The sequence below is a fragment of the Equus caballus genome, chromosome 4, assembly GCF_041296265.1.
Source record: "Equus caballus isolate H_3958 breed thoroughbred chromosome 4, TB-T2T, whole genome shotgun sequence".
NCBI lineage: Eukaryota > Metazoa > Chordata > Mammalia > Perissodactyla > Equidae > Equus > Equus caballus.
Window position 1 is genome coordinate 88054404 of NC_091687.1, and position 26816 is coordinate 88081219.

At 39.1% G+C, this 26816-nt stretch overlaps 1 protein-coding gene and 1 long non-coding RNA gene across 17 annotated transcripts in view; one reads left to right on the forward strand and one right to left on the reverse strand.

Annotated features, from left to right (window-relative positions):
• Nucleotides 1-23440, reverse strand: part of TNPO3 (transportin 3) — an 88499-nt gene extending 65059 nt beyond the window's left edge. Inside the window, exons 1-4 of one of the 16 annotated variants that reach the window (XM_070265805.1) lie at nt 22831-23307; nt 10078-10238; nt 8855-9173; nt 7851-7959 (exon numbers count right to left, since the gene is read on the reverse strand). Coding sequence is in view for 2 of the 16 variants with exons in the window: in XM_023639653.2 (XP_023495421.1) it covers nt 22831-22950 (120 nt within the window). In the remaining 14 variants the exon portion in view is untranslated. Of the gene's footprint in view, nt 1-7850; nt 7960-8854; nt 9174-10077; nt 10239-22560 lie in introns of those variants that run through there. The other 15 variants (XM_070265806.1, XM_070265804.1, XM_070265811.1 and 12 more) reach the window with 15 other exon arrangements.
• On the forward strand, nt 23407-26057 carry LOC138923910 (uncharacterized). Its single transcript, XR_011438234.1, has 2 exons — nt 23407-23606; nt 24767-26057. It is a non-coding gene; the product is annotated as an uncharacterized lncRNA (long non-coding RNA).
• Nucleotides 26058-26816: the final 759 nt, after the last annotated feature.

Consider the following 26816-nt stretch of genomic DNA (forward strand, 5'->3'; position numbering starts at 1 on the left):
TAAACAGAAAATCTGAACAGACAATATTACTATATGACTATAACTACAGTCATGCAACATTTAACAGCAGGAATACATTCTGAGAAATGCATCGTTAGGTGATTTCGTCATTATGCAAACATCACAGAGTGTACTTACACAAACCGAGACAGTATAGCCTACTACACACCCAGGCTATATGGTACTAATCTTATGGGAAGACCATCATATATGCGATCTGTCATTGACAAAAACATAGTTATGCAGCACATAACTGTAGTAAAGATTGAATGAGTAATCAAAAACCTCCCAACAAAGAAAAGCTCAGCATCAGATGGCTTTACTGGTGAATTCTATCAAACATTTAAAGAAGAATTAACACCAATCCTTCTCAAACTTCCAAAAACTTGAAGAGGCAGAGGGAACATTCCTAATTCATTCTATGAAGCCAGCATTCCTCTGACACCAAAGCCAGACAAAGATACTATGAGAAAAGAAAACTAAAGACCAATAGCCCTTATAGATACTGATACCAAAAAAACCTTAACAAAATAACAGCAAGCTGAATTCAACAGTACAGTAAAGGATTATACACCATAACCAAGAGGGATTTATTCATGGAATGCAAGAGTGGTTCAATATATAAAAACCGAACAATATAATACAGCATATTAACAGAATGAAGAACAAAAACACATAAACAATTGATGCCCAAAAAGCATCTGACAAAATTTAACACCCTTTCATGATAAAGACACTCAACAAACCAGGAAAAGAAGGAAACTATCCCAACGTAATAAAGACCATACATGAAAAACCCATAACAAACATCTTACTCAATGATCAAAGACTGAAAGCTTTTCAAAACTCTAAGATCAGGAACAAGACAAGGATGCCCACTTTTGCCACTTCTATTCAACATAGTTGAACAGTTCTAGCCAGAGCAAGTGGGCAAAACAAATAAAAGGCATCCAAATTGGACAGGAAGAGGTGAAATGATGTCTGCTCCCATATGACAATCTTATATATGGAAAACTCTAAAGATTCCAAAAAAACCTGTTAGAACTAATAAAGGAATTCAACAAAGTTGCAAAATACAAAATCAACATCCAATAATCAGTTGTTTTCATACACTAACAATGAACATCCTCAAAAGGAAATTAAGAGAACAACTGCATTTACGATAGCATGAAAAATAACAAAATACTCATGAATAAAGCAAGGAGGCAAAAAGACTTGTACATTGAAAACTACAAAACACTGTTGAAAGAAATTAAAGACACCAATAAATGGAAAGACATCCCGTGTTCAAGGATTTGAAGACTTACTATTGTTTCAGTACTAACCAAAGTGATCTACAGATTCAATGCAATCCCAATGATGGGGCCAGCCCCAGTGTCCTAGTGGTTAAGTTCAGCATGCTCAGCTTTGGCAGTCTGGGTTTGGCTCCCAGGTGCAGACCTATAGTGCTCTGTTAGCAGCCATGCTGTGCTGGTGGCCCACATACTAAAAAATAGAGAAAGATTGGCATGGATGTTAGCTCAGGTGTGGACCTACACCATTGGTCAGCCATGCCGTAGCAGTGACCCACATACAAAATAGAGGAACACTGGGGGCTGGCCCAGTGGCACAGCAGTTAAGTTCACACGTTCCACTTTGGCAGCCCAGGGTTCGCTGGTTCGGATCCCATATGCGGACATACGCACTTCTTACCAAGCCATGCTGTGGCAGGCATCCCACATACAAAATAGAGGAAGATGGGCACGAACGTAAGCTCAGGGCCAGTCTTCCTCAGCAAAATGAGGAGAATTAGCTTAGGGCTAATCTTCCTCAAAAAGGAAAAAAAAAAAGAGGAAGACTGATACAAATGTTAGCTCAGGGCTAAACTTCCACAGCAAAAAAACCCCCACAAAACAAAACACAAAAACCCACTCATACAACTCAAAAACAACAAAAACCAAACAACTGAATTAAAAAATGGGCAAAGGAATTGAATAGACATTTCTCCCAAAAGATATACAAATGGCTAATAAGCACATGAAAAGATGTTCAACATCACTAATCATAGTGAAATGCAAATCAAAACCACAATAAGATACTACCTCACTCTTTAGGATAGCTACTATCAAGAAAAAAAAACAAGTGTTGGTGATGATGTGGAGAAACTGGAACTATGTGCATTGCGGGTGGGAATGTAAAATGGTGCAGGCACTATGGAAAATAGTAGGGCAGTTCCTCAAAGAATGAAAAATAAAATTACCATGTGATCCAGCAACTCCACTTATGGGTATATACCCAAAACAACTGAAAGCAGGGGCTCAGATATTTACACACCAATGATCATAGCAGCATATTTCACAACAGCCAAAAGTTGAAAGCAACTCAAATGTTCATTGATAGATAAATGAATAAACAAAATGTGGCATATACATACAGTGGAATAATATGCAGCCTTAAAGAGGAAGTACTATTACACGCTACAACATGAATGAACCTCGAAGACATTATGGTAAGTGAAATAAGCCAGATGCGAAAGGATACATAGCGTATGATTCCACTTACATGAGGTATCTAGAATAGCCAAATTCACAGTGACAAAGTTAGAATTTTGGTCACCAGGGGTTGAAGGATGGGGATGATGGGGAGAGTTACAATTTAACAGGTACAAAGTTTCAGTTGGAGAAGATGAAAAAATTCTGGAGACAAGTGTGGTGATGGCTGTACAGCAATGTGAATGTACTTAATGTCACTGAATTGTACACTTAAAAATAGTTAAAATAGTAAATTTTATGTTACATATATTTTACCACAAAAAGAAAGAGAAACAGTTTAGAATCTGCTCAATCCCTTCTCAGATTAAAGGGATCTAGTCCCACCAAAAAGACCTGCCAGGGAGCCGGCCCTGTGGCAGAGTGGTTAAGTGTGCATACTCCACTTCAGTGGCCCAGGGTTTCACTGATTCAGATTCTGGGCATGGACATGCCACCACTTGTCAGGCCACAGTGAGGTGGCGTCCCACATGCCACAACTCGAAGGACCCACAACTAAAAGGTACAACTATGTACTGGAGGAAGTTGGAGAGAAAAAGCAGGAAAAAAAAACCAGACTGGCAACAATTGTTAGCTCAGGTGCCAATCTTTAAATAAATAAATAAATAAATAAACAAATAAACAAATAAATAAAAGACCTGCCAGAAGGACAGTCAGAAATAGAAGGGAAGAGAAACATGGGAAATACAGAACAAGCAGAAAACAGGAGATAAAATGGCAGTATTAAGCCCCATATAGCAATAGTTACTCTAAATGTAAATGCATTGAATTCTCCAATCAAAAGACAGAGAGTCAGGGCTGGCCCCATGGCCTAGTGGTTAAATTCCCATGCTCCGCTTTGGCAGCCCAGTGTTTCACCAGTTCAGACCCTGGGCGCACACCTAGCACCACTCATCAAGCCATGTTGAGGTAGTGTTCCACAAAGCAGAACCAGAAGGACCAACAACTAGAATATAAAACTAGGTACTAAGGGGATTTGGGGAGAAGAAGAAAAAAAAGACACAGAGTGGTGGGATGGATTAAAAAATAAGACCCAATAATTTGCTGCCTCCAGGAAACATCTCTCAGTTCTAAAGACAAACACAGGCTCAGAGTGAAGGGACAGAAGACAATACTCCAAGCAAACGGCAAGCAAAAGAAAGCAGGTGTTGCCATAGTGCTATCAAAGCAGACTTCAAGATAAAAAAGACAAAGAAGGGCAGTATATAATGATAAAAGGGACACTGCAACAAGAGGACATAACACTTATGAATATATATGCACTTAAACACAAGAACACCCAAGTATATAAAGCAACTAGTAACAGACCTAAAGGGAGAAATTAACAGCAACACAATAATAGTAGGGGACCTCAACATCCCACTTTTGTCAATGGATATCTCATCCAGATAGGAAGTCAACAAGGAAATACAGGACTTAAATGAAAAACTAGAACAGATGGACTTATTAACAGATACATAGTGAACATTCCATCTAAAAACAGCACATTCTTCTCAAGTGCACATGGAACATTCTCAAAGATTAAAAACTCTCAATGAAATCAGTATAGAAGGAAAGCACTTCAACATAATAAAGCCCACATATGACAAACCCACAGCCAACATCATATTCAGTGGTCAAAAACTGAGTCACCCCTCCGAGAACAGGAATAAGACAAGGGTGCCCACTCTCACCACTCCTATTCAACATAGTACTGAAGGTTTTGGCCAGACCAATTATGCAAGAAAAAGAAATAAAAGGAATCCAAACTGGAAAGGAAGAAGTGACTCTTTCACTGTTAGAGGACAACATGATCCTATATACAGAAAACCCTAAAGAATCCACCAGAAAACTACTGGAAATAATCAACAACTACAGCAAAGTTGCAGGGTAAAAAAAAAAATCAACGTACAAAAATCAGTTTCATTTCTACACAATAACAACGAGCTAGCAGAAAGAGAACTCAAGAATACAATCCCATTTACAATCGCAACAAAAAGAGTAAAGTATCTAGGAATAAATTTAACGAAGGAAGTGGAAGACTTACACAATAAAAACCAGAAGACATTATTGAAAGAAATTGAAGATGACATAAAGAAATGGAATGACATTCCATGCTCGTGGATTGGAAGAATAAACATAGTTAAAACGCCCATATTACCTAAAGCAATCTATGGATTCAACGCAATCCCAATCAGAATCCCAATGACATTCCTCACAGAAGTAGAACAAAGAATCCTAAAATTTATAAGGAACAACAAAAGCCCTCGAATAGCAAAGCAATCTTGAGAAAAAAGAACCAAGCTGCAGGCATCACAATCACTGACTTCAAAATATACTACAAAGCCATAGTAATCAAAACAACATGGTACTGGCACAAAGACAGACACACCGATCAGTGCAACAGAACTGAGAGCCCAGAAATAAAACCACACATCTTTGGACAGCTAATCTTCGACACAGGAGCCAAGAACATACAATGGAGAAAGGAAAGTCTCTTTAATAAATGGTGTTGCAAAAACTGGACAGCCACACGCAAAAGAATGAAAATAGACCATTATCTTACACCATACACAAAAATTAACTCAAAATGGATTAAAGACTTGAATGTAAGACCTGAAACCATAAAACTCTCAGAAAAAAATACAGGCAATACACTCTTTGACATTGGTCTTAGCATCTTTTTGAATACATGTCTACTCTGGCATGGGAAACAAAAGAAAAAATAAACAAATGGGACTACACCAGACCAGAAAGCTTCCGTTAGGCAAACGAAACAATGAACAAAATGAAAACAACGACCCACCAACTGGGAGAAGATACTTGCAAATCATATATCTGACAAGGGGTTGATTTCTAAAATATATAGAGAACTCATACAATTCAACAACAAAAAAACAAACAACCTGATCAGAAAATGGGCAGAGGATATGAAGAGACATTTTTCCAAAGAAGATATACAGATGGCCAACAGGCACATGAAAACATGTTCAACATCATTAATCATCAGGGAAATACAAATCAAAACTACACTAAGATACCACTTTACACCTGTTAGAATGGCTATAATTACCCAGACAAAAAACAACAAATGTTGGAGAGGATGTGGAGGAAAGGGAACCCACATACACTGCTGGTGGGAATGCAAACTGGTGCAGCCACTATGGAAAACAGCATGGAGACTTCTCAAAAGATTAAAAACCAAAATACCATATGACCTAGCTATTCCACTATTGGGTATTTATCCAAAGAACTTGAAATCAACAATTCAAAGACAAATCTAAATAGTTGGGCATATTAAAAACAAAGACAAAATGGGCCTAGATTTGTTTCTTAATGTCACTATCATAAAACAAACAAAAAAAAGTACCCTGGGGAACTAAAGAGACATAACAACTAAAAGTAACGCATTATCCTTGACTGGATCCTGGATTAGGGAAAATAAAATTTTTTAAAAACTAGAAAGCTGTAAGTGACACAATTGTGAAATTTGAATATGGACTGTATGTTAGATAAAACCATAATATCAATCTTAAATTTCTTGAGATGATAATGGTTTTAGTTTAGTTTAGAAAAATGTCCTTGTTCTTACAAGCTATATGTCAAAATGTTTAGTGGAACAGCATTACAAGGTCTGTAATTAACTTCCAAAAGGTTAAAAAAAATACACACCCAGAGAAAAGAGAGAGACAGAAAGAAAGCAAATGAGAACTGTCAAATTGAGGAGAAGAGTATATCATTTATGAGTTTTCACCATGCAATTCTTTCAAGTTATGAATTTTTGAAAATAAACAATTTGGGGAAAATCAAATAGCTGATTAATATACTGAAGGAATTAGAAGACAAACTGGAGAATTTCCATTAAGAAATGGAATCTAGGGCCAGACTGGTGGCATAGTGGTTAAGTCTGCATACTATGCTTCAGCAGTCCAGGGTTTGTGGGTTTGGATTCCGGGAGCGGACCTACACACTGCTCGTCAAGTTATGCTGTGACAGCACCCCACATACAAAATAGAGGAAGATTAGCACAGGTGTTAGCTCAGGGACAATATTCCTCAAGCAAAAAGAGGAAGATTGGCAACAGATATTAGCTCAGGGCCAATCTTACTTACCCAAAAAAAAAAAAAGAAAGAAAGAAAAGAAATGGACTTTATAAAAAAAGGAATCAAACGGAAATTCTAGAATTGAAGAGTACGGTAACTGAAATTAAGAATCAAATGGAAGAGTTAAATAAAAATAGCAAACCAGACAACTGAAGAAAAGAGTACTACACTAGAAAATAGGCCTATAGAAAATAAGACTGAAGCACAAAGTCAAAAAAGGATAGAAGGTAAAGAATGAGAAGAATGCAAGTGACACATGGGACACAGTGAAAAAGTCTAACATCCATATAACTGAAATCCCAGAAGGAAAAGAAAAAATGAGGCTGAAGCACTATTTAAAGATAATGGCCAAGAAATTTCCAAACTAATAGAAGATACCAAGTCTTAGATTTAAGAAGGTCTACAAACCCCAAAGACAGAAAAACCAGACCTAGGCACATCATAACAACACTGCCAAAAAACCAAAGACAAAAAGGAAAATCTTAAAGGCCAGAGACAAAAAGATGCATTATCTTTAAATGAACAACAACTAGACTGACAGCTGACTTGTCAACATAAACAATGGGAACCAAGGGGCCGGCCCAGTTGCGCAGCCTGGGGTTTGACAGCTCAGATCCTGGGTACGGACCTATGTGTTGATTGGCAAGCCATGCTGTGGCAGGCATCCTACATATAAAGTAGAGGAAGATGGGCACAGATGTTAGCTGAGGGCCAGTCTTCCTCAGCAAAAAGAAGAGGATTGGCAGAAGATGTTAGCTCAGGGCTAATCTTCCTCAAAAAAAAAACAAAAAACAAAAAAACAATGGGAACCAAGTATTTTCAAAGTACTAAAAGAAAATAACTGCCAATTGGTTATTTTATACCCAGCAAAAAATCCTCCCAAAATACAATAAAATTAAGACATTTTAAGACTAAAAAGAGTTCATTACCAAGAGACCCAAAAATAAAAAAATAAAGAATAGCAAATAAACCATAAATTAACTTTTCTTAAATGTATCAGAAAGCTGAGGTTGCAAGGCAACCAAGTAGACTGAAATCTAAAGACAGACCTCTCCAAGGAGACAGGAGGCAAGCATTGGCTCATCTGTAGCAGAACAAAGGTGGAAGAGATGCAGAGCACCAGACAACCAGGTAATAAAAATTCAGCTAAAATTATTAACAAATTGATAAAGGCTGAGTGAGTGTGAGCTAGCAAAACCCCTGGGACTCACAGACACAAGGGGATTTCATAGCCACTTACAGGCTTTTCTCCACAGATCTCCACGACACTCAGGAGAAAGACTGGAGGTAAGGCAGGAGAGTAGAGAAAACCTCCTTTCTTGGTGCAGTCCTGGGAGCAGCAGCCTCATCTGCAGAAAAGGCATAAAAAGCTCTGACTGGACACTTCTCCCCTACTCAACAAAAGCCTAAGCCATGTGGGAGGGGCAGCAAATCACGTCACCACCAAGACATCAGCTAAGACTCATTGCTGTTGCAATAAGGGTAAAAGAAAAAACCTCTACTCCTAGCAGACAGGGTATAAAACAGTCTTGAGCCCATCATACTCGATGAATACTATCAGAGGTCTACTATCACTGAAGAAAGGGCGAAAAAATTTATCCTGCACAAGGCCCACCAGACGCAAGGCAGAGCACAAATGCCACGGGAGAGGACAGGATCACTGAGAAAGCCCCACCAGGGAGAATAACAGACAGTGGAACTGTTAAAGATTACAGAAGACGAGGGCAACAGAGAACATTCCTGTCCCCTATTCCCATAAACAAATACTAAACACATCGTACTCAAAACTCCTGAAAGCCAGAGATAAAGAAAAAACACTGGAGGCAGAAATCATTTTACCTTACTCCCAAGGTATCCTTGACTCTGTCACAGCTCAGTTGTAGAACTTTATGTTGTAATTACTTGGGCCTTTGTTAATCTTTCCTAATAGACTATAAGCTCTTAAAAAGTAGAGCACAACCTTATTAATTACCTCTGCATCTCTCAAAATCCTTTGGCCATAAGAGGCACTTAAAGTATATATTAAATTGTTAAATATGAAGCAAAATAACAAGATACCATCATCTCATAAATCTATAACATCTCTTTGTTTTCCCAAACATGAAGACCATTCCCTTAGCAGGTAGCTGAGATACCTACTAAATTGGAAATCAGCTACAAGACCAGAATCCAAAATGTTTAGAGAGAGAAAGGGCAACAGAACACAAGCAAATCAGGTCTTTACAGATAAAGAAAACAAAATACCTGAGAGGATGAGACATTTTTCATTCCAAGTCCTTATTTGCAGAACTTCAGCTGCCTTGCCCAGATGGAGCCTTGGTTTTGTTTTGTTTTAAATATATATTTTGTTTTAGAAATGGGAAGAAGCTCAAAATTTTCTTAGCTAAAATCTGAAGATTTAAAAATTTCACTCAGGGGCTGGCCCCGTGGCCGAGTGGTTAAGTTCGCGTGCTCCGCTTCGGCGGCCCAGGGTTTCGTCGGTTCAGATCCTGGGCGCGGACATGGCACCGATCAGCAGGCCATGTTGAGGCAGCGTCCCACATGCCACAACCAGGACCTACAACTAAAAAAGTATATACAACAATGTACTGGGGGGGATTTGGGGAGAAAAAGTAGGGAAAAAAAAAAGATTGGCAACAGTTGTTAGCTCAGGCTCCAATCTTTAAAAAAAAAAGATTCAGTGAAAGGAACCTTAAAGTTTCCCCAAAATAGAAGTCTTTCCTGGAACAAACTTACTTTAAAATATTACCAGTATTTCTGAAATAGGGAAAAAAGGAGAACAGCACTTAGGCCCTGGCAACTAAACCAAATACAAAGCTTGCATGTTCTAATGCTCATTATGTTATTATTTAGTTTTTTATTTTTTAACTAAACTAAAATATAGATGGCAATTATATGAATTTCCTAGGATAATTCCATGAGAAATTGGTCTTAGAAAAATTCCCCAATTGCTCCTTGCACAAATGTATCAAATAGAACCAAAGTGAAAGAAGAGCTCTCTTCTCATTTCAAGCATCATTATTTACCTTGATGCTGCCTCACCCACTGGTCAAATGTGCCTCTCTTTTCAAGTATTTGTCTTTTGTAATAAGAACAAAATACAAGAGCGACCTCTAAAGAAACCTGACAAAGTGGAATACCACAAAGCTACTAAGCAAACTGTCAACGAAAAATTACCCAGAACGATACTACCAGTACTATATATTAAGGGGTCATAATTTATCACTTTATTTTGAATGCCAGAGTGTTTAAGAATTGTTGGCATCCAAAAACAATCTTACTTTGGTCACTGAATCATAAAGGAAATGCAACCAAATCCTGACACCCTAGACACTACAGCACATTGCTCACTGTTCTTCCCCTCTGCTAAGCTGCAGAAAAAAGGAGAGAAGGAAGGAAGGTAGGAAAGAAGGAAGGAAGGAAGGAAGGAAAAGGGATTCTTTACAAGGAAAGAATAAAGCACTTACACTTCATAGGACTTTCTAGCCACAGATGCCAGGTGCTACCCACTGAAATCCAGGCTTGGACTAAGCTCCACATTTCTGAAAGGACCATCTCAACCGAAGCCTGGGGCTCAGAGTCAGCAGGAGGAAGCTGCAGCTCCCACTAGCAGCACATTTCAAAGAGGCTGCAACAAGAGAACATTATCCATTTAAGCATCTAATTCCAATCTTCCATTCACAAAGCAGTAGCAGAACAGGCCTTTATATCAGTCTTTTCAAAAGATATTTCCATGACTATGTGATGAATATAAAGCAGGCTATGGCCCAGCAATCTTTTCACTAGCATGCTCTAAGTCTTTCATTATACTGCACAGCAGATCCTAAAGTACTTGCCCCCTTTTTGCTTTAATGGTGCATTATTGCTCCAAGACTCACTTCTACACCAACAGTTCTAAAACTGCCGAATCAACCGAAATCACTCAGCAGGCCCTCAACAATGCAGGCATACACCCAGATAGGAGCCTAAGGATTCATTAGCTGCCAAGAATTAGCAGCGGATTAAGGTTGCTAGTTAATCCTACACAAAAATTCCCCAAATTAAGCAGAATTACTTAAAAGACATCACTGAGGACGGAAGAGCTCTGGCAAATAGGAAATGAGGTTCTGGAAATACAAATATTTCAATGAGATTTGAAAAGTAACATAAAAGTGTCAGCTTGCTGTACTTTTTTAAGCATTTCAATTAGTGAATAATACACTTATTAAATAAAGACTTTCAAAGATTTATAGTGTACTGGAGGGAGAGGGAGACCAGGTCAGAGCACAGAGTAAGAAGAACTCAAAAACATAATCAAACAAACGCAACATTTTTGACACCTGCCCTGTAACAATGTTGTATAGAGCTAGAAAATCAGAATTTCCCAAATCAAGAAAAAATTATTTTCATGAGACAGGTAAAGAAAGAAAAACGTTTAATTTATCTGAAACAGAGAAAGCAATTATCACCCAACTATCTTAAGTTTTTGTATCTAATCCTTTACGATAACTTTACAAATTTAAGACAAACTGCTAGATCTGTCACAAGTTACTTTCTGATGGTTTGAAAGGGAGAGAAAATGGTGTGAGGGGATATTAAGAAAACTATAAGCTATGGGGCTTAAAAGATAACCATCACTACCTAAAAATGATATTTTCAAAACTCCTTGTTTTGCAAGATGGCCTGAAACACAGAAACTATGATGAAATGAAACTTAGCTAATACCTTCACCGCAGCAGTGATGAGTAAACAACTCCCACCACCAAAAGCAGAGAGCACACAAAAAATAATGATAAAGCCCTTTGCTAGCTCCCAGACGCATAGAATACTCTTGTATGCATAATCTTTTTAAAAGCAAAAAAGCTCATTTATAGAGACAAGTTCAGCCAACTTACATTTCACAGCTATTTTCAAAATAAGTGAATAGATAATTAAAAGGGAGACATTATTTCCCTTACGGGAGGGAAGAGATTTCTGGCTAAAAATAATTCTTTAAATATCAGAAGCTATTCAAATTCCAGAAGAAATACTCAAACACTCTTCAAGACAACTTTGCAAGTGCCCACGTGCACTGTTCTATCTTGATCTCAACAAAAGAGATCAGTAAGACCAAGTGACAGCAATGCAACTGTGGTCTTCTCAGTTTCTGATGAAATCCCAGTATTTCTCGGACAAGTGTTTTCAAACAATCCTATGTCGGAATGACCTCTGTCAAATTAATTTTGGCTCAAATCTGTAGCTGTCGGTCATGCATAATGTGGTACTGAAAAATCTTGCCAAAACTTTTTCATGACAAGTGCAAAGAATCCCTATCCCATTTACAAACCCTCAGTCACCTATGCATATGATTAACCTCAAGAATGGCCCTGAAAAAAGGCCCAAATACACTCGGATCTAGAAAACCAACTTGGGTTGGGAGTGACTGAAGCATGCATTCCTTGGTAATCACTCCACAGTGGGCCTTACTAATTATACTGAGCAGCCTTGCTTTAAAAGTAGAAAATGCCAAGCTTGAAACCATTTCATTTGAAGCAAAAGAAGCAGCCCGTGTAAGAGCTTCCTGAAAGCGAAAAATATAGAAAATGTATTTCCTTTAACTACTGGTCTCTATTCCTGTCTATCTGAGCAAATTTCATAATAATTCATATAAAGGAGAATGATGAGATTATCAGATTTATTAAGCATATGTTAATGAGATGCTGAAGTTCCAAGTTTTCATATTATAGAAATCGGAGATGTCTAGCTTAAAGCATTGTAAAAAACGTATAACAGTGTTAGAAAACTCTGAATGCTTACATAAAAACATGTATATTTTCATGTCTACTTGCAAGTATATTCTTCTGCTTTGGGGCTATCTGTTTAAATGGTATTAAACTTGGCTGAGACAGAAAATACAAACAAGGAAACAATGAATACAGGGAAAAACAAAAGAATTGTGCTATGGGCTTAAGAAAAAAATAAGTAAAAACCATAAATGTAAACGCTGTTAACAGAAAATTTCTTACCTGCCCCCCCAAATATGTTTCATATTTTCATTTTGGGAACTCTACCAAAAAGAGGAAAATTAAGTCAGTACTTTTAAGGAGTTCTACCTGCCCAACACTACAAAATTATCCCCTTTAGCAATACTGTGAACTTCTAATAAAGAGAAATAACATTTCTCTCTCGGGCTTCACCTATACAGCAATAAAACACTCTGGTAATATTTCAGTACCAGGGTACAAGCTAGAGAAATACAGCAGAGGGAATCTGAGCAATCTCAACTTACTATGAATTAGTTTTTAAGTTCAACAGAGCTTAAAATTCTATAAAACCTGGAAAACAGTATGGCAGTTCCTCAAAAAAAAAACAAACACAGAATTACCATATGTTCCAGCAATTCTCCTTCTGGATATATACTCAAAAAAATTGAAATTAGGGACTCCAACAAATATTTGTACACCTGTGCTCATAACAGCATTATTCACAATAGCCAAAAGGTAGAAGCAACACAAATGTTCACCGAGAGATGAATGGCCAAACAAAATATGGTACATAATTATTCAGCCTTAAAAAGCGATGAAATTCTGACACATGATACACCATGGATGAACCCTGAGACATTATGCTAAGTAAATAAGCTAGTCACACAAGGACAAACAACTGTATGATTTCACTTATTTGAGGTAGTCAAATTCATAGAAACAGAACACAGAATGGTGTTTGCTTAGGGATGGGGGGGATAAATGGGGAATTAACCATGTTTAATGGGAACAGAATTCCAGTTTTACAAGATTTAAAAAGTTCTGGAGAGAGATGGTAGTGACAGTTGCAAAACAATGTGAATGTACTAAAAGCCACTGAACTGTACACTTACAAACGGTTAAAATTTTCCTTTTAAAAAAAGGAACGAAATTTTGACACATGCTACCACATGGATGAACTTTGAAGAAATTATGCTAACTGAAATAAGCCAGACACAAAAGGACAAATACTGTATGATTCCACTTATATAAGGTACCTGGAATAGTCAAATTCATAGAGACAACATGTAGAATGGTGGTTGCCAAGGGCTGGAGAAAGGAGGGAATAGAAAGTTATTATTTAATAACTACAGAGTTTTAGTCTAGGAAGATGAAAAAGTTCTAAAGATGGGTGGTGGTGATGGTTGCACAACAACATGAGTGTACTTAATGCCACTAAACTATACACCAAAAAATGGTTAAAATAGTTCAATTTTATGTTACAAATATTTTACCACAATAAATAAAATCTATTTTCCATTTCTGTCATAAACATCAGTGCAATCAACATGAAAGAATGCTGAAGAAATATCTGGAAGGCTTTGAAAGAAAACTATGTTATAATTAGAAGATGCAGCAGCGTCCTGATAATTTTATATCCTGAATCAAACCATCAACTCTGGTCCAAGGCCTGGGAAGACAAGAAATAAACTAATCCAAATCCAGATGAATGCCACCATGTAACAGACTACCATGCCAACAGAAATACCATCAAACTCTCATTCATAGGCTCCAATACACCAATAACACAAAATGTCCCTATCTGCACTATCCAAGACTTGGAATGCGTCAGTACAAATAAGGAAGTGATTTTTAACTTTTATTTAATTTTAATTTAAATAGCCACAGTAGTCATCTGGCTATTGACTACCATATGAGATGACACAGCCAGATTAGCAAACTCTTTTGGGACAGAGTTTTTGGTTTTTATCATTTACTTATATACTCCCAGTTTCCAGCAATGCAAGGCATACAGGATTCCTATGTTCACTGAACTAATCAATCCACAGAAGTTGTATAGGAACATTTTCTATTTTGTAGAAGGCTTTCTTTTCAAAAGTATATTATGTTTTAAGGATCACTTAACTGGAGGATGAGAGCATAAGCATTTAAAAATGCGTAGATTTTCAGATACATCAAATCAATGACTGCAATTGCTAGAGAAAAACCAAAGACCCTAGGTTTCAGAACTAGGCTAAAGAATCAAGGAATTCCAAAGAGGAAAATTACTAGGAAAGAAGTTTGAAGCCAGTACTCCATGATCCATGACCTTCCTGATATATTTAGAAGAAAAATTCCCAAGGATATGTGATAAACCAAAAATGACAATGCCAACGTAGTCAATCAACGTATGACTTGATTTCACTTGGTTTGTGCTTTTTATGCTTTTCATCAATTCTTTTCAGTGTTCAGATAGAACTATAAAACTTTTAAAGTAACCTCTAACCCACACATTGTCTCTGTAAAAGCAGTCTCCTCCTTATAACCCCAATTACAAAATAGAACAAATGAGTAGCATAATTCATTAGCCCTAGAAAGAGATGGTCTTTCCTTCCATTGCTTTCTAGATTTTCTACTAATTTTGGTTACTGGAGGTGGACAAAAGAAACCACCAAGTGTTCAGAACAGTCCACTGTTAGATAGGCTTCCTTTAAGATCTGTTTCAAAATAATTTTATTTCTTTTAAAATACTTTGAAGATATGAGTGATATCTGCCTATTACATAAAACAAAACCACGGCTGTAGGCTGTTTCCAAGAATTTTGGCAGGAAAAAAGTTTAGAACAATGAACATAGATTCGTCAGAAAAATGGCTGTTTTATACAAATATTAAAGAGAAAAAAGGCTAACTCATGGCATCAGCTAAATCATACCCAAATTACACCTTTACACCAAATCTATAGTCACCAGGGTCATTATAACTACACTAAATGACTCTAACATTAGTAAAGCATGGGGCATAAGGGAGTAAGGATAATAGTTTTTCAAAATGTATATTCTTCAAGGTGGTTTTGAAACAAATCAAGCAAATTCTGTTCCTTACCAACTTCAAATTGAAAATTAAAACCTGATGCTTGTTATTACATCAAAATACTTCTGGTTAAATGTATCACTTAGTGACTACTTGGAGAAAGACTTCTTGAGTCAAGAAATTCCTCCCCCTTTCTGTACCCAAGTATTTCAAAGCATAAAAAGAGGTCAATATAAACTCATAATAAAAGTTGTTTAAAAAAAAAGGATGGAAAGATCAAAAACAGAGCATCATAGGAGGTTGAAGAATGCCTATTTTCAATTACCCATGGATACGGCAGAGAGAAGCAGCAAAAATAAATGAAATTCATAGAAAAAGACAAATCTGAGTTACCCAACTATCCCTTTGGAGGTGCCTACAAGCTACTGATTCAAAAAACATTTTTAAGAATCTATGTTTTGGGGCTGGCCCCATGGCCTAGTGGATAAGTTCAGTGCACTCTGCTTTGGCAGCCTGGGTATGGATCCCAGATACAGACCTATACCACTCCCCAGCCATTCTGTGGCAGCGACCCACACATAAAACAGAAGAAGACTGGCACAGATGTTACCTCAGGGCCAATCTTCCTCAGCAAAAAAAACAACAAAAAACAAAACAAAAAACCACATCAGGCATCTTGATTCCTTCTTAACAACCATGGTTTATTCCTTCAACTATGGGTATCAGATTATATAAACAAATAAAAGGATACGATAGCCTAGCGGGGGAGTCAAACAAATTTTCAAAAAGATGAAAAAAATGATAAATGTAATTAAATAAAGTGCTCTAGGTTTGTAGTGCAGGCAGAAGTGACTTTCAGTTGAAGAGAATCATTTATGACTCTAACTTTGAAAAGATGGGTTAGTTTCTTCACTTGAAAACAGGACTGGGAAAGAGTAATAGTAAAAGCAGAGAGATAAGAAAGAATCAAAGAAATCACAAAACTGGACAAAGGTAGCATCTTCTTCCCCCAAAAAACCATTTGCTTACTATGGGAGATACTACAGCTGTTTGAATGCTGATGGAAAGGACCGAGTAAAGAGGTAGTCTGAGTAAGCGAGACAGAGGATAACCAAAAGATCAAGGTTCCTGAGAATTCAGGAAATGAGATGCAGAGCACCTACAGCTGACAGGAGGAGAAGCAGGTGGATACATCCATACTGAAGTTTCACCAAATAACACATGAAGGGTTGATGGTATATTTAAGAAAATGACTAGAAGGGGCCAGCCCCGTGGCCTAGTGGTTAAGTTCAGCATGCTCTACTTGGCCAGCCTGAGTTCGGTTCCTCAGTGCAGACCTACACCACTCCTCAGCAGCCATGCTATGGTGGCAAACCACATGCAAAACAGAGGAAGACCGGCACAGATGTTAGCTCAGGGCTAATCTTCCTCAAGCAAAAAGAGGAAGATTGGCAACAGATGTTGGCTCAGGGTGAATCTTCCTCAGCAAAAAAAAAAAAAGCGACTAGAATGAGAGATCTTGGAATCCAAATTGGGTAAACAGGAAAATAAAGATAAGACCTAATAAAGAAAAAGTAGGGGCCAGTCAGTGGAAGGTTTTGATAAAACTGAAGAACTAATGCAGGGACTTCTGTTTAACATGATTGAACTAATTGAACACATCTGTTTGCCCTCAGGTCTCCTCCAAAAATCCACTAAAATCAGAGTAAAGATATTAAAAAAAGGGGGGAGGACCCACAAGGACAAAGAGAACGGAAACATGAGTGATATTAACAAACCTGTGGAAACTAGATAGCTAACAGATGAGTTTTAACTGTCAGCAGGTCTAAGAAAGCTAAAATTTGCCTGGGGGCAGGGAGGGAGGATGGGATGGGAATGGAGAGGCCAAGGGGCAAACTGATTCATGTTGCAAAATCCTAATTAAGGCTCAAGAATTAGCAGTACACACCTGAAGGCAGATGCACAGGTGGAACAGAAAACAAAGGGTTGGGTTCAAAATCTGTATAAGCAGTTAGACTCCTAGATTTTCTCCCTGACTGTGAGTGGCCAGGCTACTATCCTCCCACCCTCAAAGAAGACTCATGGTTTACTTTGGAAAGACGGAAGTAGAGGGACTCTGGACTCTTGAACAACAGACTCACCTAAGGACAGGAATATCCTAAGGAAAATAGGAGATTAAATTAAAGCCTACATACTTAGTGATGAGATCCATCCCCCAGCTCATTCTCCTTCCTGCTACCTGCAGGCTCATTTATAACCACCAGGCAGAAAACTAGAGGAATTCTCTCCAGGTAAAAGTGCTCCAAAAAGGCCAACAGAAAGACAATGAGAGAGAAGGGGTGAAGATTCCCTTCTCAATTATCCATCAAATGAGGGAGTAATCCAAGAAAAGATCATGGGATCCAGGATTCAGCACATCCAAAACAAGAGGTGAAGGGAATTCCCTAGCATAGTGTTAAATAGAGACCTCAGGACAACAGCTGCAACAGATATGCAGAACAACCAGGCCAGACTGGAGCAGGCAGCTCTTGGGAGAAGTTTCCTTCCACCAAAAAAGGGAACAGATTACCAGTTTGAATATACTAAGAAGATATTTACACTTACTGACAGAGTTTGGGGATATATATAAAATAAAGTAAATGTGAAAAATAGAAAAAGGTAAGGATTACCACCAAAAGAAAAATTTTTGACAAAAAAGGAAATATTACCAGGATATACATATGCTAGATGGAGAGAGCCTAAATCCTCATCTTTCATAGGAGAAAGTCTATACGTAACCACTTTTTTTTTATCCTAGGCCTTGTAAAACTATTTCCATTTTACAACTTTTTTTAAAAGTATGGTTTAAAATTCTTTTAATTTTAAAAATAAAACTTTTTAATTTTGATAAAAATTAAAATTAGAGCCAGCCCTGATGGCCTAGCAGTTACAGTTTGGTGTGTTTGGCTTCAGCAGCCTGGGTTCAGTTCCCAGGCATGGAACCACACCACTCGTCTGTCAGCAGCCATGCTCTGGTGGCAGCTCACATAGAAAGAACTAGAAGGACTTAGAACCAGAATATACAACTATGTACTGGGTCTTTGGGGAGGGGGAGAAAAAAGAGAGAAAGATTGGCAACAGATGTTAGCCCAAGGCAAATCTTTCCCAGCAAAAAAATAAGACTTCAAAAAAATAAAAACAAACAAACAAAAAATTCATATGGGGCAACAAAAGACCCTGAATTGCTAAAGCAATCCTGAGAAAAAAGAACACAGCTAGGGGCCGGCTCCGTGGCCGAGTGGTTAAGTTCGCGTGCTCCACTGCGGCGGCCCAGGGTTGGGATCCTGGGCGCGGACATGGCACCGCTTGTCAGGACACATTCAGGCGGCGTCCCACATCCCACAACTAGAAGGACCTGCAACTAAGATATACAACTATGGGGGGGGGGGGGGAATAAAGCAGGGAAAAAAAAAAAGATTGGCAACAGTTGTTAGCCCAGGTGCCAATCTTTAAAAAAAAAAAAAACACAGCTAGAGGCATCACAATCCCTGACTTCAAAACATACTACAAAGCTACAGTAATCAAAACACCATGGTACTGGCACAAAAACAGGTACACAGATCAATGGAACAGAATTGAAAGCCCAGAAATAAAACCACACATCTATGGACAGCTAATCTTTGACAAAGGAGCTGAGGGCATACAATGGAGAAAAGAAAGTCTTTTCAACAAATGGTGCTAGGAAAACTGGAAAGCCACATGTAAAAGAACGAAAATTGACCATTCTTTTTCACCATTCGCCAAAATAAACTCAAACTGGATCAAAGACCTAAAGCTGAGACCTGAAACCATAAGGCTTTTAGAAGAAAATATACGAAGTACACTCTTTGACATCAGTATTAAAAGGATCTTTTCGGACACCATGTCTTCTCAGACAAGGGAAACAATAGAAAGAATAAACAAATGGGACATCATCAGACTAAAGAGCTTCTTCAAGGCAAGGGAAAACAGGATTGAAACAAAAAAACAACCCACTAACTGGGAAAAAATATTTGCATGTAATACATCCGACAAAGGCTTAATATCCATAATATATAAAGAACTCACACACTCAACAACGAAAAATTAAACAACCTGATCAAAAAATGAGCAGGAGACATGAACAGACATTTCTCCAAAGAAGATATATGGATGCCCAATGGGCACATGAAAAGATGTTCATCATCGCTGATCATCAGGGAAATGCAAATCAAAACTACACTAAGATATCACCTTACACCCATTAGAATGACAAAAATAACTAAAACAAATAGTAACAAATGTTGGAGAAATTGTGGAGAAAAAGGAACCCTCATACACTGCTGGTGGGAATGCAAACTGGTGCAGCCACTATGGAAAACAGTATGGAGATTCCTCAAAAAATTAAAAATAGAACTACCATACAATCCAGCTATCCCACTACTGGGTATCTATCCAAAGAGCTTCAAGTCAGCAATTCCACAAGTCCCATGCACCCCAATGTTCATTGTAGCATTATTTACAATAGCCAAGATGTGGAAGCAACCTAAGTGCCCATCAACAGATGAATGGATAAAGAAGATGTGGTATATATACAATGGAATACTACTCAGGCATAAAACAGAGCAAAATCATCCCATTTGCAACAACACGGATGGACCTTGAGGGAATTATGTTAAGTGAAATAAGCCAGATAGAGAAGGACAATCTCTGTATGACTCCACTCATATGAGGAATTTAAACATGTGGACAAAGAGAACAGACTAGTGGCTACCAGGGGAAACGGGGGGGCGGGGGGGTGGGCACAAAGGGTGAAGGGTTGCACCTACAACACAACTGACAGACAATAATGTACAAGTGAAATTTCACAAGATTGTAACCTATCATTAACTCAATAAAAAATTTTTAAAAAATAAAATAAAAAAAATAAGACTTCAAAAAAATAAAAACAATTATATGAGGTTACTTGAGATTGAGCCAGCAAACTGGAAGAAGAGTGGGATATGATCAGAACAGAACGTCTCAGTTAGTGATTGGGGGAGGGGGGGCCCTGGTGACTTTTTAATAATGACAAGATGCAGGGTACGAATGTGTGAACAGGTGGCCAAGCTAGTGACTGGGTGGGGTGGTGACTTTTTAGTAATGTCAAGATCCAAAATGTGACTGTGCGACCAAGTGATTGAGAAAAAGAAGTAAAGGAATTAAGAGGCCAAAGTGCTGGGTAAATTATCAATCCAGATGCTGAAGTTGCCTAAAAATGATGATGTGTGATTGCGCTGGATATTTTCCAGGTCCACTTGTCCACCCTTCTTTACCATGTTTTCTACCTCAGAGTGCTGACCTGTATGGACTACATCAACGGGTTCCCGTGTCCCCTACCTTCTGGTTGGGTTGTTCAATGGGGAATCCCAGGAGGAGGTTAGGAGAATAAGGTCAGGATATTTATTACTCCAGCTCCCTCCCTGCAAAGTCACCTCATGCTGACTGTATCCCTTCAACTGAAAACTACCACTCAGGGGCCAGCCCCGGAGTGGTTAAGTTCGCGCTCCACTTCGGTGGCCCAGGGTTTCGCTGGTTCGAATCCTGGGCGCCGACAGGGCACTGCTCATCAAGCCATGCTGAGGCGGCATCCCATATGCCACAACTAGAAGGAACCACAACTAAAAATACAGAACTATGTACCGGGAAGCTTTAGGGAGAAAACGGAAAAAATGAAATCTTTTAAAAACTACCACTCATCTCAAAGCAGCCAACTCCATACTTTTCCTGAGAGTTCAAGTAACTACTCCCTCTCCCATCCCTTCCAGCTTAAGGGTGTTAACATTTTGATTACAGGTTCCTACACTATCTTTTGTGGTACCACATTATACCCACATCTTTATAAATAGTACCAATATCAAATAAACCCTCCACAAATTACCCTATTTCAAGTGTACCATCTGTTCCTGTTGGGACCCTGACTGTAAATAGTGATGAAGATGATGATCTAAGACTGTAACAGAGACTAATGAAAAGTAAGAAAAGTGACTACCATTTAAATAACAATTACTAACATATTTTGAGGTCTAAGTTCCAAGAACTTTGTTAAGCTTTTCATAAGTATTAATTCATTTAATCACCACAAATATCCTATGTAGCAAGTAGAGATTTTTGTCTGGTTCATTTTCATATGCCAACTCCTAACAGTTGCTGGTACATGGTAAGCACTCAAATACTGATTTAAAATACACACAACAATAAGCAGGTTTAGTAGGGAAGAGCTGATTTTCGGTTTGGGGTGGCATTTCTCCTAGTTATACTTTGAAAACTATACAAAGATCAGGGACTTGTGACTCCCAGATGACAAAAACTAGACACTAAATAAGACCATACATGAGTAATTTTCTTCTGTAGCTTACAGTGAAGACTTACTCCTTTATCTTGCCGTAAGGACCTGGGACCTGGGTTCCCAATTTTTTTTAAGTGTAATATTCAAAGTTGCAAATTTTTAAATATTTACTATGCACTTGCAGCGTGGGGGCTGATTTAAAAGGACAGAGCACCTTTAAGGACCAGTTATGAGTTTAAAAAAAGAAATGAAAGGAGGGAGGCAAATAAAAAACACGCTTGCAAGTATAAAATGCAAAAACGAAAAAAGGTAAAGTCAGCAAGATCACCAAGTATACATACTTACACAGAATTAAACACAGCAAAGGTAAGTATGAAAATTAGAGAAGGAAGCCTAAGACACGTGAATCAAAGAATGGAGAAATACGATAGGTATGCTAGGTCGCAATTAAACCCCTCACTGGCTGCTCACAGTTATATGCAATAATCAAGGCAGCTATGATACCCATCTTAAAAAGAACCGAAAAGACAAGGTTAGAGAACCAACATGCAGCAAAATGAGAACTGCAAAGATTTTCTGAATCCAGAATTGATATTTTTTCTTTACATTATGTTGCACTCCAAAACGCGGGGAAAATTCACGTGTTTAAGAATCTAGAAACCTGCGAAGTTTCGAGAATAATGTACTCAAACTAGAGTGCAAATCACCAAGGAACAGTGAAGCGTAAAGCTACAACCTGGAAGGAATTGCCACATGCAACATTTGGACACCGAGAGGAGACAGATAAAGCATCCTTAAGTGGAAGATGGAGAAAGCCTGGGACTGGATATGACTGAAGGAAGACAAAACAGAATAGCAGGGCCTAAGAAGCAAATAGCAACGGGGAAACTTACAGAAGATCACCAGGTCGATGCCACAAGCGAGAAGTATCGGACCTACAAATCAGATTCCACGGGGTGGGGAAAGGGCCAGTTCGCGACCGACCAGCTGCGAGTAGTTTCCGAAAAGCGGCATAGATGTAGCTTCGCAGCCCCACCCCGCGGTAGCAGCTCCTCCCCAAGGAGGACCTCGCGAGGCCAACCGCCCGGCTCAGGCTCCAGCTCGAGCCTCGGTCCCACGCGCCCTTGCCCCGCGGCGCAGAACGGCCTCTCTGGGCCCCTCACCGAACGCTGCAGCTCCCCAAGCCAAAACGAGGCGCGCTCCTTTCCGCTGGGATCTGGGTCGTGGTAAAGCGCCTGCACTGCCTGGTACACGAGCTGGAGTGTCGGCTTTGCCCCTTCCATGGTGGTGGCGGTGGTGGTGGCAGCGACGGCTCTGGCTCTTCTCCCGAGGTTTCTCCGGTTGCCCCCGCCTTCGCGCTTCCTCACTGTGTTGGCCACGGCCGCTCCCTGACTGGCGCCATCTCCTCTTTGGCCGTTACCACGGCAGAGGGGTTCCCTGTGGAAGTTGCCCCCTCGGAAACACAGGTGAGATCGTGTTCAAGTTCCTGGCCTTTTTTCCGATTCTCCCACTAGACTCGAGACTTCTGAATCCAGACGCCGGTAGTCCCCTTTTCACCTGCTGACCTGCCCTCAGAAATCTGTCCCGGCAAGACACAAACCATGCAGTGTACCTAAGCCGCGTTTACCCGGACCGGAAGCGGCAGCACCAAGACCTCTGGCATACTTCCGCCTGGTGCAGTGCAAACGGCCTCTTTCCCGGCACGCCTCCTGTTGTCTCCCCGCCCCCTTCCGGAAGTGTCCTTGCAGGGCCAGGAGCCGGCAAGGAGGAGTCGGATGTGGTTCTCTCAGTTTCTTGCGTCCGAGTGGAGCTTTAGGACCGATGTGGATCCCATACCGGAGCGGCACTCCTCTGCTTGGCAATGGATCCTAGGTCTCTCCGCCCGTTTCCGATTTCTCCATCCCTCTCCAGGGAATCCTTTCTGACCTGCGTGTACGAGGTGCGTCAATTGAACCATCCTTGGAGTGTCCACTGTACTGGAAATCCAAAGGTGACTTAAGATAGGGTTTCTGTGCTGACTCCAAAGGAGGAGGCAGACACGTGATCAAATATTGTACCAACCTGAAATACGTGCCACATTGTAGTAAATCCAAAATGCCTAGAATGCCTGTTTAGCCTCCCCTTTTCCACTAGATTGTTACACCCAAAGGGTATTTCATTCTATTGCTCGGGACACTCTGAACTCCAGAGTATTTGCACACATCTTTAGGGTCAGTCTCACATTGAATTGTATTTTTATGTATGCATTTCTTTCCCAATCAAAAATCAGTGGTCTAACAATTCTCAATTAACAAAAGAAAACAGAAATCCTGGAATCTGTACTAAGGAGAGGTTTGGGACAAAAGGTAGCAGTATGTTAAAGGATTTCCCAACAATGCTGCTACTTCTTTGCAATAATAACTGCTACTATTTAGTGAATACTTACAATGTCCAAAGCACTGTTGTTACAAGATCTCATTTAATCCTTTTAACAACTATACCAACTGAATCCTCACTTGAAGGAATAAGAAGTAGGTAATGTAATTTGCCCAAGGTTACACAGTTCTTAAATAAAAGTCAGGATTTGAATCCAATTCAGTTTCTCTCCAAAGCCTGTTAAATTGCAGAGTCCCTATCATCCTGTAGTATGTTAGTTTCTGAAATGTTGTCAAGGGATTTTTAACTGCCAACATCACAATGAAACATGTTATTGTACATAGATGATACAAATTCAGACAAAAGAAAATTATTTTGGTTACCTAATTCACCCATTCATTAAAAGAAAATTTAGTAAGACCACCTTGGTCTCTGCCCTCATGGGGTTTACTGTCTAATTGCAAAGAAAGACAAGCAATTCAATACAGTTAAAAATTTCTATGAATATCCACAAGCAGAAGAATGATTTTAGACATACATTGCACCATATACAAAAAGATAAAGAGGATCATAGAACCTAAATGTAAGAGCTAGAACTAAAAATCTTGGAAGAAGACAGGAGTATATCTTTATGACCTTGCGTTAGGCAATGATTTCTTAGACATCGCACCAAAAACACAATCAGTACAAGGAAAAAATAGATAAATTGGACTTCATCAAAACTAATAACTTTTTTTTTTTTAGGAAGATTAGCCCTGAGCTAACTGCTGCCCATCCTCCTCTTTTTGCTGAGGAAGACTGGCCCTGAGCTAACATCCGTGCCCATCTTCCTCTACTTTATACGTGGGACGCCTACCACAGCATGGTGTGCCAAGCGGTGCTATGTCCACACCCGGGATCCAAACCAGTGAACCCCGGGCCGCTGAGAAAAGGAACATGCAAACTTAACCACTGCGCCACCGGGCTGGCCCCAAAACTAATAACTTTTGTTATTAGTTTAAGAAAGTGAAATGACAACCCGCAAAGGGAGAGAAAATATTTGCAAATCTTATATCTGATAAGAGATTAGTATGCAGAAATTATAAAGAACTCTTACACTTCAACTATGAAAAGACAATTCAGTTTTTAAAATGGGCAAAGGATTTGAATAAATATTTCCCCAAAGAAGACATGCAAATACATATCAAAAGATGCTCAGCATCATTAGGCATCCAGGAAATGCAAATCAAAACCATAATGAGATACCACTTCACACCCACTAGAATGGCTAAAATAAAAAAGATAGACTATAAGTATTGGTGAGGACGTGGAAAAATTGGAGCCCTCACACACTGCTGGTAAGATCGTAAATTGGTGCAGCCACTTTGCAAAACAGTCTGGCAATTCCTCAGAAGGTTCAACACAGAGTTACTATGTGACTCAACAGTACCACTCCCAGGTATATACCCATGAGAAATGAAAACATCAGTCCATACAAACACCTATATGTTATGTTCATAGCAGCTTTATTCATAATAGCCAAAAAGTGGAAACAACCCTATGTCCATCAACTGATGAATGAATAAACAAAATGTGCTATATTTTTACAATGGAATATTAAATGTTAAAGGAATTAAGTACTGATACATGCTACAATGTGGATAAAGCTTGAAAACATTATGCTAGGTGAAAGCAGCCAGACAAAAAAGGCCACCTATTGTATGATTCCACTTACATGAAATGTCCAGAATAGGCAAGTCTCTGGAGACAGAAAGTGAGTTAGCGGTTGCCCGGGTGAGAGGAAGTGGAGAGAGATGAAATGTTCTGGAATTAGATAGGGGTGATGGTTGCACAACTTTGAGAATATACTAAAAACCATTTAATGTATGCTTTAGAAGGATGAATTGTATGGTATGTGAATTATATTTCAATAAAACCTCCCTTTTGGTCAACAGCTTTCCCCCCCCAAAAACACCCCACATCATACCTTACTCATCTTTGTATCCTTAAGCCATTGTGTAGTATATAGTTGGTACATAGTAAATGTTTTAACAGACTGCTCTCTTAGCTCTTTAGTCTTAGAAAAATCATTCTAGCTGCAACACAAAATGGCTTGGGCAGGGTGGGATGGCAAGAATAGAAATAAGAAACTGTTGTAATAATCCTAGTGAGGAGTGATGGCGGCCTAGAGTGAGATGTTCACAGTGAGGATGGAGATCGAGATATTTAAGATGAATTTAGAAAGAAAAATTTTGACGTGGTGATTGAGCTGTAGGGTATGAGGAGATGGAGAACCCCGGCTTCTGAATAGGGAAGCTTTTACGGCAGTGGGGAGGGGTGCAAGGGTGAAGATGAGTTTAATCTTAGACATGTTGAGTACTGAGGCACTTACGAGCCCCCTAAGGCCAGCGGACTGTTGCCTGTGTGAGACTGAAGCCAGGGACTGGGTTGAAGCTATAGATTTGACAGTCATCAGTGTTTATATAGGTGGTGGGTGAAGAAGAGGAGGTGGTTGAAATGATCCAGGGAGAAGAGGGACCAAGGCAGGGCTCTCCAGAGAAACTTTTCAAGGACTGGCAAAGTAGAGGCTAGGAAGGAGTAGCCGAGGGGAAGGTGGAGAACCAGGAAAATGTACTGTGGAGGGATCGTCTTGAAGCAGCATCAGATGCTCCAGAGAGATCAAGTACTGCTAGAACAATACATTTGAAATAAAATATTAGAAATGTATGAAATATTTGAAATACCAGAACCTCTATAACTTTTATCCTGAGGCACGATCGCTGCACTAGTAATACTGAACTCCGCTGCAAAGTTT